Source organism: Sinocyclocheilus anshuiensis, unplaced genomic scaffold (genome assembly GCF_001515605.1).
Source record: "Sinocyclocheilus anshuiensis isolate Anshui unplaced genomic scaffold, SAMN03320099.WGS_v1.1 scaffold1316, whole genome shotgun sequence".
In the NCBI taxonomy this organism is placed as follows: domain Eukaryota; kingdom Metazoa; phylum Chordata; class Actinopteri; order Cypriniformes; family Cyprinidae; genus Sinocyclocheilus; species Sinocyclocheilus anshuiensis.
Genome location: NW_015542553.1, coordinates 815,610 through 828,694, shown reverse-complemented (window position 1 = coordinate 828,694; position 13,085 = coordinate 815,610). Strand labels below are relative to the sequence as shown.

Here is a 13,085-nt window from a genome sequence, read left to right as displayed (position 1 = left end):
GTATTTCATAGCTCTGGTTGCGAAATGTCTTATTGAACTGTTTCTTTTTCGTAAACACCCTCCAAGCCAATGCATCCTTAATGCATGTTGTGAGCCCTGTCACGCAGCTGCACCGGGGGGCCCACTGGGGTCATTCAATATCCAAACAATTTGTGGCACAGTATGCCATGGTCATATTACAAGCTCTGTCTTAAGCTGTCTGGGGAAAGCGTGGTTCTCTCAGTTCACTGAGGGTTCAGTGTAATATCTCGGCCCAGAGCAAGAAAAAGGGCCACTGGGATTTAATGAGCTGTGCTTTGAGGGCTACACTGGGACAGGTGTGGAAGTTGATAAGTTGATCCCATTACTCGTGGTCTCTCATTTCATTCCATGTCCTCTCTCCCACCTTTCATGTTTGAATGAGGCAGACAGAGCTAGTGTTGCCTTGCCATGTTGCCACGGTAATGAGATTGGCCATCGGCTTTCTGAAAGCCGACAGATTTCTGTGGCGGGATCGAATGCTATGCCCATCAGACAGGTATTGAGGGGAAGAGACAGAAAGATAGAGCTTGACACAGTATGTGCGGGAGTGATACAAAGTAGGAGATAAAAGTACAGATGGAGTGTATGACGGAGGGAGCAAGATATAGACGTCTATCCTGCCAGCAGGTTAAAACACATCACTTTTTCAAGCTGTGACAGAAAACGTTAATAAGCGATCACAGACTGATCCAGATAGCAAACTTGATAGATAATGCACAGAAAAATCCAACCAAACACAGGAAGAAAAACAAAAAGGGCTTTCAGTCCAAGAGGCAATCCAACACTGTATCATTTATTGTACAAAAATAAACAATTTGTTAAAGTAAATTTTTTTAAACATAATTTATTAATTTATAAATTATTTTAATAATACAATTTTTTTAAATGTTATTAATAAAGATGTATTACCATGAATGGCACAGACTTAATGTAATTTAGTGATGCACCATATATATAATGATTTTGGATGATATTATATATGTAAGCAAATGTTGTATATGTAATTGTGCATGCTCAGTTGCTGTATTTTTACATTTAGATTTTCCATCGACTAATGCTTACTTAAAGTTCATTTTTTAAAACATAATAATTAAATAATGTAATAATTAACACTGTTAAATGTAATCTTGAATAAATATCAAAATAAATACCAATGTCCAATCATATTCAATTCAAAATGAATACCAAAATGAAAAATGTTCATACTGTGCATTATAATGTTGTGATGCCTAAATTCACTTTTTCCCCATTTATTTAGACAAAGCAGTATATAATTTAATATAGTATATAATAAATATCGTACAGCTTGATTGGATGCACAACCTTTGATGCAAACAACAAAAGTTATAAGAAGACTTTTCTCCTTTCTTTTAAAAACTTTCAGGCTCTGTCCTAATTATGTTTATTTGCATTTGGTTATTAGCATTTAGCATTGTTTCTCCCTGCTGTTCGCCACACTATCAGAAAAGAGAACCACCAGCTGAGAACCACATACAGTATTTAGGAAAACACTTCTGTTTTCCATGAAAAGCTCAGACAGGGACAGCTGCGAGGTACGGAATAAAGATTTATTTTGTCTGTGACATTGCTTGGAGGTGTAATGAAAACATTTGGTTAAATGCCCACTGTCAGTTCACGGTTTAACTCTCTATGAAGGCTGTAGGCGTACTAGCAGGTGGGCTCAGCACTGAATTGGCTTTCCACCATTGAAACTTTTAGCAGTCAAAATGACAAATTGGGCCATAATTCAATATGGAACCAGGCATGACTGATGGTTGATGCTAGCAACCATTCGCAGGATATAAAAACATATTCATAAACAATTGCTTCAATTACTTCAATTATAACATGGATGAAAAAAAAAAGATTGAATTCATTACACAATTTCTAAACCGCCCCTTCAAAGGGAAGAAAAATTATCAACTGCAACTAATCAAATTAAAAATTGAATATGATATTTGCAATCTGAGAATAAATAATCTGGTGTTTGAATAATGGCTCTCTTTAATTATGTTCAATCATGCAGACTATTACACTGAGACACGCAATTCCCTTTTTGTGTCACCAAACTCTATTTAGTACAGTAAAATTGAAAAACAGTGGTACTTAAAGGCTGTTTTTCCTCATTCATCATTTTGAAGTTGTATGCAAGACAGAGATCAATATTCCCAAACAGAGACCGTTTAGAGACAATCAAAATAGTGGAAAAACACCACAATAATGCACTTCTTTAATATCACCCAAACCACAAGCATGTTAACAAGCATTAACTGTATGTCCTTTTAATATTTAAAAGGCTAAATTTCTGTCTTAATGTGTGAAAAACTGCTTGTACTTATTTGTATGCTGCACTAACCTCTCCACAGGAGGACAAAACACACAGCCAAATGAAAATACTATCTGTTGGCACCTGCACCAAACAGGGTCTTCTGGGAGAAAAAGTTTCAGCGCATTTATCATGAATTTTGCACAGGCGCGCTGAGGTATGAAGTTCTAGCCTGCACATCTGCTCGCAATCTCTTTTCTCATCTGCTTCTGACATTTAGTTTTAAACCTCTCAGAGAAACACGGTTTGCTTTGAAAGGGTAATTTTAGAGGGTGGTTCTTCAACTATGGCCACTTTTGGACTTGAAATTAACTCTTAATTATATTTACACTCTCAGTAGTTCATTTAATTAGTTTACTAACAATGTATAACAATACACATCACAGAGGATTGTGTGTAGTAACACTGTCGACAAAGCAGTCGGCCATTTTATCCAAAAAATCATTTCAGTGATGACAATGACCCATCATTTCAATGATGATTGCAGGAATGAATACTTTGACTTGCTAACGCTACTTTCTTAGCTAGCTAGCATTGTATGTATATTATATACAATTACTGTAAATAATAAAGCATGCATTTAAGCCTATAAATACACTACTCGTCAAAAAATTTGGGGTCAGTATTCAAAAAAAAAAATGCATTAATGCTTTTATTCAGTAAGGTTGCATTAAATTAAAGGTGACAGTAAAGACATTTACAATGTTCCAAAAGATTTATATATCAAATAAATCCTGTTCTGTTGAAATTTCTATTCAAAGAATAAAGTTAAGATAATATCAGTATTAAATCAGCATATTAGAATGATTTCTGAAGGATCATGTGCAAAAAGGAATTTACTGCATTGCAGCTAAACGAAATTCAACAACTACACAAGAGGAAAGAATACAAAATATAAATACAAAATATCTAAACTAGGTTCAATACTGTCAAATTAACATCAAAATTAAAATTCCTTTGAATCTACTTAGCATCTTAACATACATATACAGCACATACCGTATAAAATTAAATACGGGTGGTATTAATGTTTCTGAAAGCTACTGTTCAAGTAGGATTTAAAAAAAAAGAAATTAATACTTTTATTCATCAAGGGCACATTAAATCGATCAAAAGTGACAGTAAAGATTTAAAATGTTTTTTAAAAATTATATTTCAAATGCTTTTCTTTCTATTCATCAAAGAATCCTGAAAATTTTTATCACCGATTCCACAAACATATTAAGTGTTTCAACATTTACAATAATAATAAATGTTTCTTGAGCTCCAAATCAGCATTTTAGAATGATTTCTGAAGGATCTTGTGATCTGCTGGAAATTCAGCTTTGACATCACAGTAATAAATTACATATTAATATATATTAAAATAGAAAACAGTTATTTTAAATTCTAATAGCATTTAACAATATTAGTGTTTTTACTGTATATATATTTTTTTTTTTTATCAAATTAATGCAGCCTTGGTCAGCATAAGGTGATTTTCAAAAATGTCTTTCAAATCTTACCAACCACAAACTTTTGAATGTCAGCGTATGATAACTTGGGCTTATAATTCATACTAAAATTATATTCACATGTTCATTCATTTTTAATTCTACTTCCTTAAATTAAAATCTGAATTACAAATCTGCACCCTGTTTGCTACCTCTATTCAAATTCCAAAACTGAATTTGCATTCAAATTAATTCTGAAATCAGTGAATTCCTAAATAGTCTCAGGTTGAGGGGCACAGCACAAAATTCATCATTAGTTGCTACATTAATTCATTTCCCACTATTCCAGCATATATTTTTAAAACTAACACTTTAAAAATTCAGGATATCTACACTTACCAGATGCATTTATAGTCTTTGGAGAGTCTAAGCATGGGAAGCTTGTTCTTTCTGTCTCTCTAAAGCCACTCGTCAGTCACGCTTCAGTTTCAATCCTTTGTTTTAATTGATTTTATTATTCATAAACAACTCATGACCATTAATTCTTTGCGTAAAACAATACATATACTTAAGTGATGTACTGTTCTAATTATTAGTATTCCCTCAAATCATATAAACGGCACTTATCCAACATGTCTGGAATACTAAATAATTTAAGCACAATGCGAATGGACATCTTAAAGCCATTATAAGCCATAAAAGATTGTATCATCAGAATATATTGCAAGTTTTATAGTGAGTAATTGTGATTACATTAGACTCAGGCCTTGAGCAAGACAGTAACGGCCAATAAAGCAAATCTAAAAAAAAACAAAATAACATTTGCAACTTCCTCATCTTTGTGTATTTCCGCTTATAATATTTAGTCACATTCCTCCAGCATTAATCTATGTCTGATGTATGGGAAGTGTGACAGTAGCTTCTAATCCAGTAAGTGATTTTCTTAGACGTGCCACCATCTCTGGTAACCATCACACCGAACTCGGCAGGAGCATCACAGTAATCTGTCTTCAGATGGATGGTTTAATACGGCAGTCCAAAGAGCCCGTGCCTACGGAGTGGAGCTACATCAGAACGTGGGCACGAGGCCCCAAAGCCGTCATGCTAAACGCTAGCCGCTTCTGAAGATGGGTTTGATGTGCTTAGAGCTCTGTACTGAGAGATTATACAAGGAATTTATTTCAACACCCTCTGAGACATTTTTTTTTTACCTCTAGCATAGAAATGAGCGCCGCTTCAAAACGAATCTCAACTAACACAAAAGGGGCACATTTCTTTACCAAAGTCTTTAAAGAGAAATCTCTAGATACAAATGCTTTAATAATCATGATAAAAGTAAATTCAGTCAAATGTGTTCAGACATTTGACCAGTAGTGTATGCTAAATAATGTAAAGATCTTGCAAAGTGATTTTGACTGCAAAAAGGAAAACCAAAACCAATTATTTGATTAAAAAAGTAAAGTTAGTAACAACCAGTTATGTGAAATATTGAAATGTTGTGAAAAAAAGCTTAAAAATTACTGTTATCTTTGCAACAAACTCAAATTAAAATAAGTTTTAGTTGAAGCACTAAAATTATTAAATCTAAAATTGAGATAAAAATAAATGAACGCTAAATAGAAATATTACTATATTACTATAACTAAATATTACTATAACACTGGTGACAACATCATCTAAAATCATCACAATCCTGTTTTAAAAGAAATATAATGCTTCATAGAGCTAGAAGCATTGGAAAGCTAAGCTAAGCTAGCATGACACGACAACAGCCATTCTCAAATGGCTTCCACAGTCTACTAGAAATTTCACCTGAAATAAACAACCATTTTGCACAGTAGTGCCTACTAATGTTGAGTTCAATTCAACATTTCAATTTCCAACTTTCTACATGAATCTTTTAATAGAACTTTTGAGATGCTAGTGTATGATGTCACACAAAAATGGCGGCACATAGGTCAGTGTACACTGTTAATGATAAACACTCACTTTTAAGCAAATAAAATGCACAGAGGAGTCAAAGTTTCATGATAACAAAACCTTTTTAGCAAACCTTTACAAGGACAGGCGCATAAAAGGCTTAAAATGTGCATAAAATGTGTAATTATTTTCTGTCGATAATCATACACCTGCAGAACCGCAATTTTGTTTATATATGTCGCGAGCATCATACTATAACACACCTTCAAATAAAACCCAGCATATTTTACACTATTACTGCAGTAACAGGTTATACATTGTGCTTTGTACCTGGAATACTCTGTCTCCTAATGGCCAGAGCACCATCTGGTGGCCGGGAGGGATTGGAGTGTTTAGTGTAAGGCCCCTCATCTGAAAAACACAAGAAAACCAAGACATTGGAAAACCACACAATGGTTTTCATTAGCAAAACCTTGTCCTTATTTTCACATGCAAGCAAATGTACATAAATTCAAAGGTGCTGAAGACAAGTGGGCGTTCTTCACAGGAAATGATGGCTGTCATGTACACAGCTATTACAATGGCCAACACGCTCTCAAAGAGACGTAGCCTTCAACAACAATCATTTGAATATGAAGCTGTCAGCTCTTCACACACATGCTCAAATGTAATAAAAAGGCGCACAGACACTCAACAACACATCGCTCTCCCCAGCCAGTCCTACATGTTGAAAAGAGAACAGTGGCCTCCCATCTGTGATATACGGTGAGTGCATCACCGCTCTCTCTGAGTGTGAACAGCTCCAGCTGTGGTCATCCGATTGTGTGCTCAGATTTAGAGCCGTGGAATACCGAGCGAAGACAGCAGGAGTCCCGTCATAATGGAACAGCGGGACGGCACACTGAGCACTATTTACTTTGACTGCAGTAGCAAAGTGCAGCCAGACTCGACAGCAGATCACACATATGTGGAGAAGCGTGTCAGTGCCCAAGAGACTGGATGGAAATGTATACAGCGGGAAAAGGATGACAGTTATAAACATACTGTATCCCATCATTTCTGAACATAAGTGGGCTGCAATCTGCTTGGTGAGGCACGCTATTAATCTTGTTCACAATAAGGGTGAGAACTCTGAACAAACCCTTAATTATAAGTATTGATGCACTATATTTAGTATGGAGTTAAGTAGTTTGTAGTAAGTAGTATGGAGCACAGCATGATACAGCTGAGAGATGATAGTTATTAATCCATGACTATATAATTGCCTTTCTAGTACTGTTAATGCACCATTGTATCTGTTAATGTGTCTCGTCTGCAATGAGAATATTTAAATTACATGCAGATGAGGTAATGCATAATGACCTTAAGCTGCTCAAGGGGGAATGTTATAAATATACTATTAGCTGCCTAAAAATGTAATTGCTAAATCGTGTCAATAAAAAGATATTACTGGTGGCCAAAATTTTAGAATAATTGTAATTTTTCTTTAATGTTTAAAAAAAAAAAATGTTTCTCTCCAAGACTGCATATATTTGATCAAAAATACAGTAAAAGCAGTAATAATATAATATATTCCTACAGTTTATAATAACTGTTTTCTATTTGAAAATATTTGAAAATGTAATTTATTCCCGTGATGGCAAAGCTGAATTTTCAGCATCATTACTCCAGTCTTCAGTGTCACATGATCCTCCAGAAATAATTTTAATATGCTGATTTGGTGCAGGATATAAATCATATTTGAAAATATATTGAAATATAAAACAGTGTCAGTGAATTTAGTGTGGTCAATAGGCTGGACACAAGTCAGTGAGCACAAGGGAGCCCCGAATGAACGCAACATCCCACTCCTGCTTTATTTTTCTGATCCAAAGGCAAAAAAAGCTCTGAATCAGGATGTATTAAAAATACACTCTCATTAATAAGTCATTTCATGGAAATGAGGGGAGGTCAAAATTAAGAGGAACCTTCAGAAGACCACAGGGGATGAGAAATAAGTCTTCTCCGTTTTCTTCAGTCAGTTAACAGCAACTCCTGGGGCATTTCTGTGTCAAATCAAATGCACCAAATTGTTAAATTAATGAATGCCCTCTTCACTAAAGCCACATTACTATGTGAAATTAAAGCATGATAGAGTGCTTTTATTCATGGAGATGGAGCTGAAATTCTAAAAGCACTTTCCTGCTAAACAAACATGCAGAGAGCTCCAAAAGTAAAAGACAAGGAAAAATCTGGGATTCAAAATCTAATAAACACCAGGGGAAAAAAGTAAAACAGGAACATTTCGGTGCAAAAAATAAAGAAATATTCAATTTAATTAGTATTTGTAATAAAAACCACAATTAAATTAGAAATAAAAATAACTAAAAAATAAAAGATAAATCTACGGTTCTTTATCTATAGAAAATGAAAAAAAAAATACAATACATACATAAAAAAAACAAAAAATCAGTAGTTTTTAATGTAAAATCAAATGAATTTTGGCATCTCAAGATTTTGTACAGAATGAAATTTGTATAATTGATTTTGAGATTAGAGTACTTGTTGGGAGTACATTTTACAAGAAAATTTTTGTTTTTTTTACTTCAAAATTTCACACTTTCAATTCATTTGTGTTATTTGCTGTTTCTTTGTAATTGTTTGTGAAATTTACTAGCAACTGAAAATTGTATATGACGGTGATATTTAAGATATGATATTCTTAGAGTTAAATATGGGCTAAAATCTAGCTTTAGCACTTGATGAAAGCAGAAGTAATTTTAACATTAGATAAGTCCACAAATAAGCATTATTTAAATGAATAAAAAAAATCCTATACAGTATCTATCAAAAACCAATATGTTCCTGATGTGTTCTGTTCCTCTAAACGATTTTTCCAGGGAACATGTAGCAGCAATTTGTTTTTATTTCGATAGACAAGTCGATTTGAAACAGCCAGTCAATTGCCAATAGATTTGAAATGAATTGGAGATTCAATCCAGTTTACCCCCCTTCCTCTAATACAATCTGCTGGGTAGTCCTGACATAAAAAAAGTCTATTGACTGGCACCGCTCGCCGACTATGACGACAACCGACTGCTTGCATCTCCCCAGAGAGCAGAGCAGAGCAGACAGACTCATTTAAAATGCATAGAACTGTAAGCCCACAGTGTCTATGAACTAGCTGATGTGTAGAGATGACACCGACAGACTCCTCACACAGACCTTCAGATCTTTCAGCCATTTAGTGAAAGCAAGTGATGACCAGACCGACAGAGGGGTCAGTAAATGGATTATCGGCACATCCAGGAATCAGATTTCTCTGAATTTGCCACAGGTTCTGAGCCGAAGGCATCATGGAATGAAGTTTACCTTTATTTCAGTAATCTGATCATCGTCTTCAAACACGCTTAGCGCTATTTCGGAAATCAACACGGAAGACCGCGTGGGAGCAGATTTATTTGTCTTCATGCGGTGAAAAGCAAGAATAATCCATCAGCGAAATGCAAAATGCTCCTAAATGCGAAAGTTTCAAAGCATTTCATGGACGTCTACTACGCAGATGTGTAAAACAGCATGTGGGTGTTTTCCATATAGTGGCCCAAGGCTTCGCTTCTTCATCAGAAAGTGTTGCTTTGAATGAGGATAGAAGAGATGCTGCTGCTTTTATTCATTATAAAATAAAACACTGTAGCAACATAGCTGCCTTCATGAATTTTAGAGCATTTTTTTTTTTATTTTATTTATATTTGCACTAGCACTTCTGCTGTAGACCAATCCATTTGTCAAATTTGGATTGTTTGATCATTGCGAAAGCGGTTTTCCAAACTTGGGTGGTCTAAGGCTAGAGTTTTCACAATTTTTGATGCCAGGAACCTCCAACATGTAGACAGATGAACATAAATATATTAACAAAAACTACAACACTTAAAAAACATTTTCAGTAATTAAAATAAAACTTAAATAATATACAGTGGGTACGGAAAGTATTCAGACCCCCTTAAATTTTTCACTCTTTGTTATATTGCAGCCATTTGCTAAAATCATTTAAGTTATTTTTTTTTCCTCATTAATGTACACACAGCACCCCATATTGACAGAAAAACACAGAATCGTTGACATTTTTGCAGATTTATTAAAAAATAAAAACTGAAATATCACGTGGTCCTAAGTATTCAGACCCTTTGCTCTACACAGAAATAGTAAAAAAAAAAAAAAAAAAAGACTAAAACTAAAACTATGATGAAAAATATAAAAATATAAAATTGTCATATTTTTAAAATATCACAATACAAATAAATATACTATATAAATAATATATAACACTGTTGCATAACAGGGTTTAAGTGGACTAAATGATTGGCACATGTCCAGTACACATTCGGGAAGATTCGAGTTATGACATTTTGATTAAAAATGTAATTAATTAATTAATAGCATGAAACTTGTGCATGAATGAATAAGATAAGATTATTAACATGCATTTAGAAAACAATGTGAATTCTCATTCATGCCAAATTGTAATAATTGAATATTTTCATTACACTGTAAGACAATAAGTCAAAAGAATATGATATCTGGAAAATATTTATATATAAATAGTCGGCACATCTTTTTTCCCACCCACTATTAAAGTGTTGTTATATGTATAAAATAGACGGTGTAGTAAAACTCTGGGTAGGATCAAGCAATCCAACTAAATTTCACCTTTTGTGTGTGTCTTGACAGTGTCTTGCACAAATTATTGAGATTGAGATACAAATCCATCTTCAGTGTCAGTGAATTGTGTGGCATTCAAAAGCTGTTGGATCTCGATGATTTTGTCTCTTTTCCTGAATCTTGGTTACAGAGATGGAGAGAGACAAAATGAATAAGTGTGAGGGAGAGGCTCATCTTGGCATCCGAGCAGAAGGTGTTAGTACAAAGTGGCTCTCGCCTGTCTAGGTAACACCTTCACATGAAATACAGCCCTCCAAATTAAAGCCTCAGTGCTTGTGATGTGCAGATCACACACACACAGAAATAAGAAGACAAGAGAAAAACAGGACGAGACACATGCGCAGTGAGGACCACCAGGAACACAAGCCTTTGTAATCTCTTTGACAAAATACAAATCTCCCACTCCACAGATGCAGATGATGGATATTTGGTATACCGATTCCAGCAATTCACAGTTGGATAAATGTAGAACATATGTAGTCTACACTCAAGTACCCAATCTTGATGCAAATTGAGTTAATTCATTTGGCACATTCCTGTTAAACAAATATGCAGGGGCCCAAAAGCCAGAGACCACAATGAAAAATCTGGCATTCAAAATCTAAATACAAAGAAAAAACAAATTATATATATATATATATAAAACAAAGCAAAATTATGGCACAAAAATATATATTTAATTATTCAGAATTTAAAATGGAAAAAAAATACACTAAACAATAAAACATTTAATATTGGTTAAAATAGCAATACAACATAAAACTAAATACATAAATAAAAATTATACAATAAATAAAATAAAGTCAAGTTTATTTAATATTTAATATTAAATTTAGGCATCTCAGCATTATGTACTGTATGAAATTTGAATGAAATTAAGTATGAAATTAATTTTAAGATGAGAATGATGAGAAAGTTCCTCAAGCACCCAATCTTGATGCAAATTAACTGTCTCTTAATGAACGTTGTAATTACTGTTGCTTATTTCAGCAAGAATCTCTAAGATTGCTAATGCTGTACTTAGGTTTATGGGTTTGTTTAAAATGTAACCTATAATAATAATAAAAAGAGCAGTACAAAACAAAAAAAGGCAAAAACATACACAGTGTCAGAGCAAGTTATACAGGGACTTGTTATAGTGAAGTTAAGGTTACTTTTCTAAGATCAGACTTTGCCTCAAGTTTGCCTGGTGGGCAATAAAATGTCATCGCGGCAGTGACTTTTGCACAGGCAAGCACCACTCACATTTTAAGGGGGGAAAAGAAACAGTAAAATTCAAGGTTTTTGTTTTGTTTTAGTGTTTTGGCATTAATATTAGCTGTTCAGCAGTCTGTTATACAGCATGACAGACTGAGGCCACTGTGAGAAGTCTTGCGAGCAACCAAATCAATCAAACATCACAAAAGCTCAGTCAGCCAAACCAACCAGCTGATACAGCCATGTCTCTCGGATCATTCATACATTACATTTACATTTAGACATTTAGCAGACACTTTTATCCAAAGCGACTTACAAATGAGGACAATGGAAACAATCAAAATCAACAAAAGAGCAATGATATGCAAGTGCTATAACAAGTCTCAGTTAGCTTAATGCAGTACACTTAGCAAGTTTTTTTTTAAATCATATAAAAATAAAAATAAAATAGATAGAATAGAAAAAAGAATAGAGCAAGCTAGTGTTAGAGGCCTTTTTTACATATTTTAAAAGAAACACAAAAGAGATACTACAAAAGTTATAAATGCTCAGGATTTGAGCCTACAGATGTCTATTTGGTTCAGAGATACAGTGTAGAACCTAAATACAATACAGTAATATTTATATTCACAAAAGAGAAATCCTTTTCAACACCCTTTTTAGTAAATCTTGAGATCAGAAGTTCATGCTGATTCTTGACAAGACTTCTCACCTGGACATAAAATGTTCTGGAGGTTGTGACGACTTCAAAGAGGTTGTCTCGCAGCATTATTTCACTGAAAGTGAAACAGGAAGAGAATAACTTGTATATGAAAGGAGACCTATTATGCCCCTTTTTACAATATGTAATATAAATCTCAGGTGTCCCCAGAATGTGTCTGTGAAGTTTCAGCTCAAAATACTCCACAGATCATTTATTATATCATTTTGAAAATGCCTATTTTGAGTGGAAGCAGAAACAAGCTGTTTTATCAGGCCTGTCTCTTTAAATGCAAATGAGCTGCTGCTCCCCGCCCCCTTTTCCAGAATAGAGCTGCGCCATTACAGCTTGGACCTGCTAAAAAACATCTGTTTTTGTTCTGATTATCATGTTTATCACGCTGAAATCATGCGTTTTAAACCATATGAGTTTAAACTTCAGATAAGGTTTTCTGAGTGCACATCCGAATCACATGGACAGAAAGCTGCTGTCACAGCATGTGAGTACTAAACTAAGCTCTCATTCACACACAAGTTTACGTTAAAAACACACGAGTTAAAAAAAACAGTCGGTTATGTCTGTGAAGGTAAACAGCTGGGAAATAAATCGCTTATTTTAGATCTGTGTGGCAGCAGCAATATACAGTAGCCTAAATACATCAATAAATCCACTGCTCAAAGACAGAACAGTTAGCATGTTTTGCTCAAACGTTCGCCATGACATTAGAGCTGGTACACCGTTGTCGCTTGCGAAATCAAAATGACGGTGCCTTGAGTGGAAGTTTACAGAT

At 34.3% G+C, this 13,085-nt stretch overlaps 1 protein-coding gene across 7 annotated transcripts in view; it reads right to left on the bottom strand.

Moving 5' to 3' along the window:
- Positions 1-13,085, bottom strand: part of LOC107694275 (glutamate receptor-interacting protein 1-like) — a 165,245-nt gene that overhangs the window by 78,604 nt on the left and 73,556 nt on the right. For 6 of the 7 annotated variants that reach the window (XM_016493922.1, XM_016493923.1, XM_016493924.1 and 3 more), the window contains exon 2: positions 6,031-6,111. The exons of the other annotated variant lie outside the window; for it this stretch is intronic. In XM_016493922.1, coding sequence (XP_016349408.1) covers positions 6,031-6,111 — 81 coding nt within the window. The remainder of the gene's footprint in view (positions 1-6,030; positions 6,112-13,085) is intronic. 7 annotated transcript variants of the gene reach the window in all.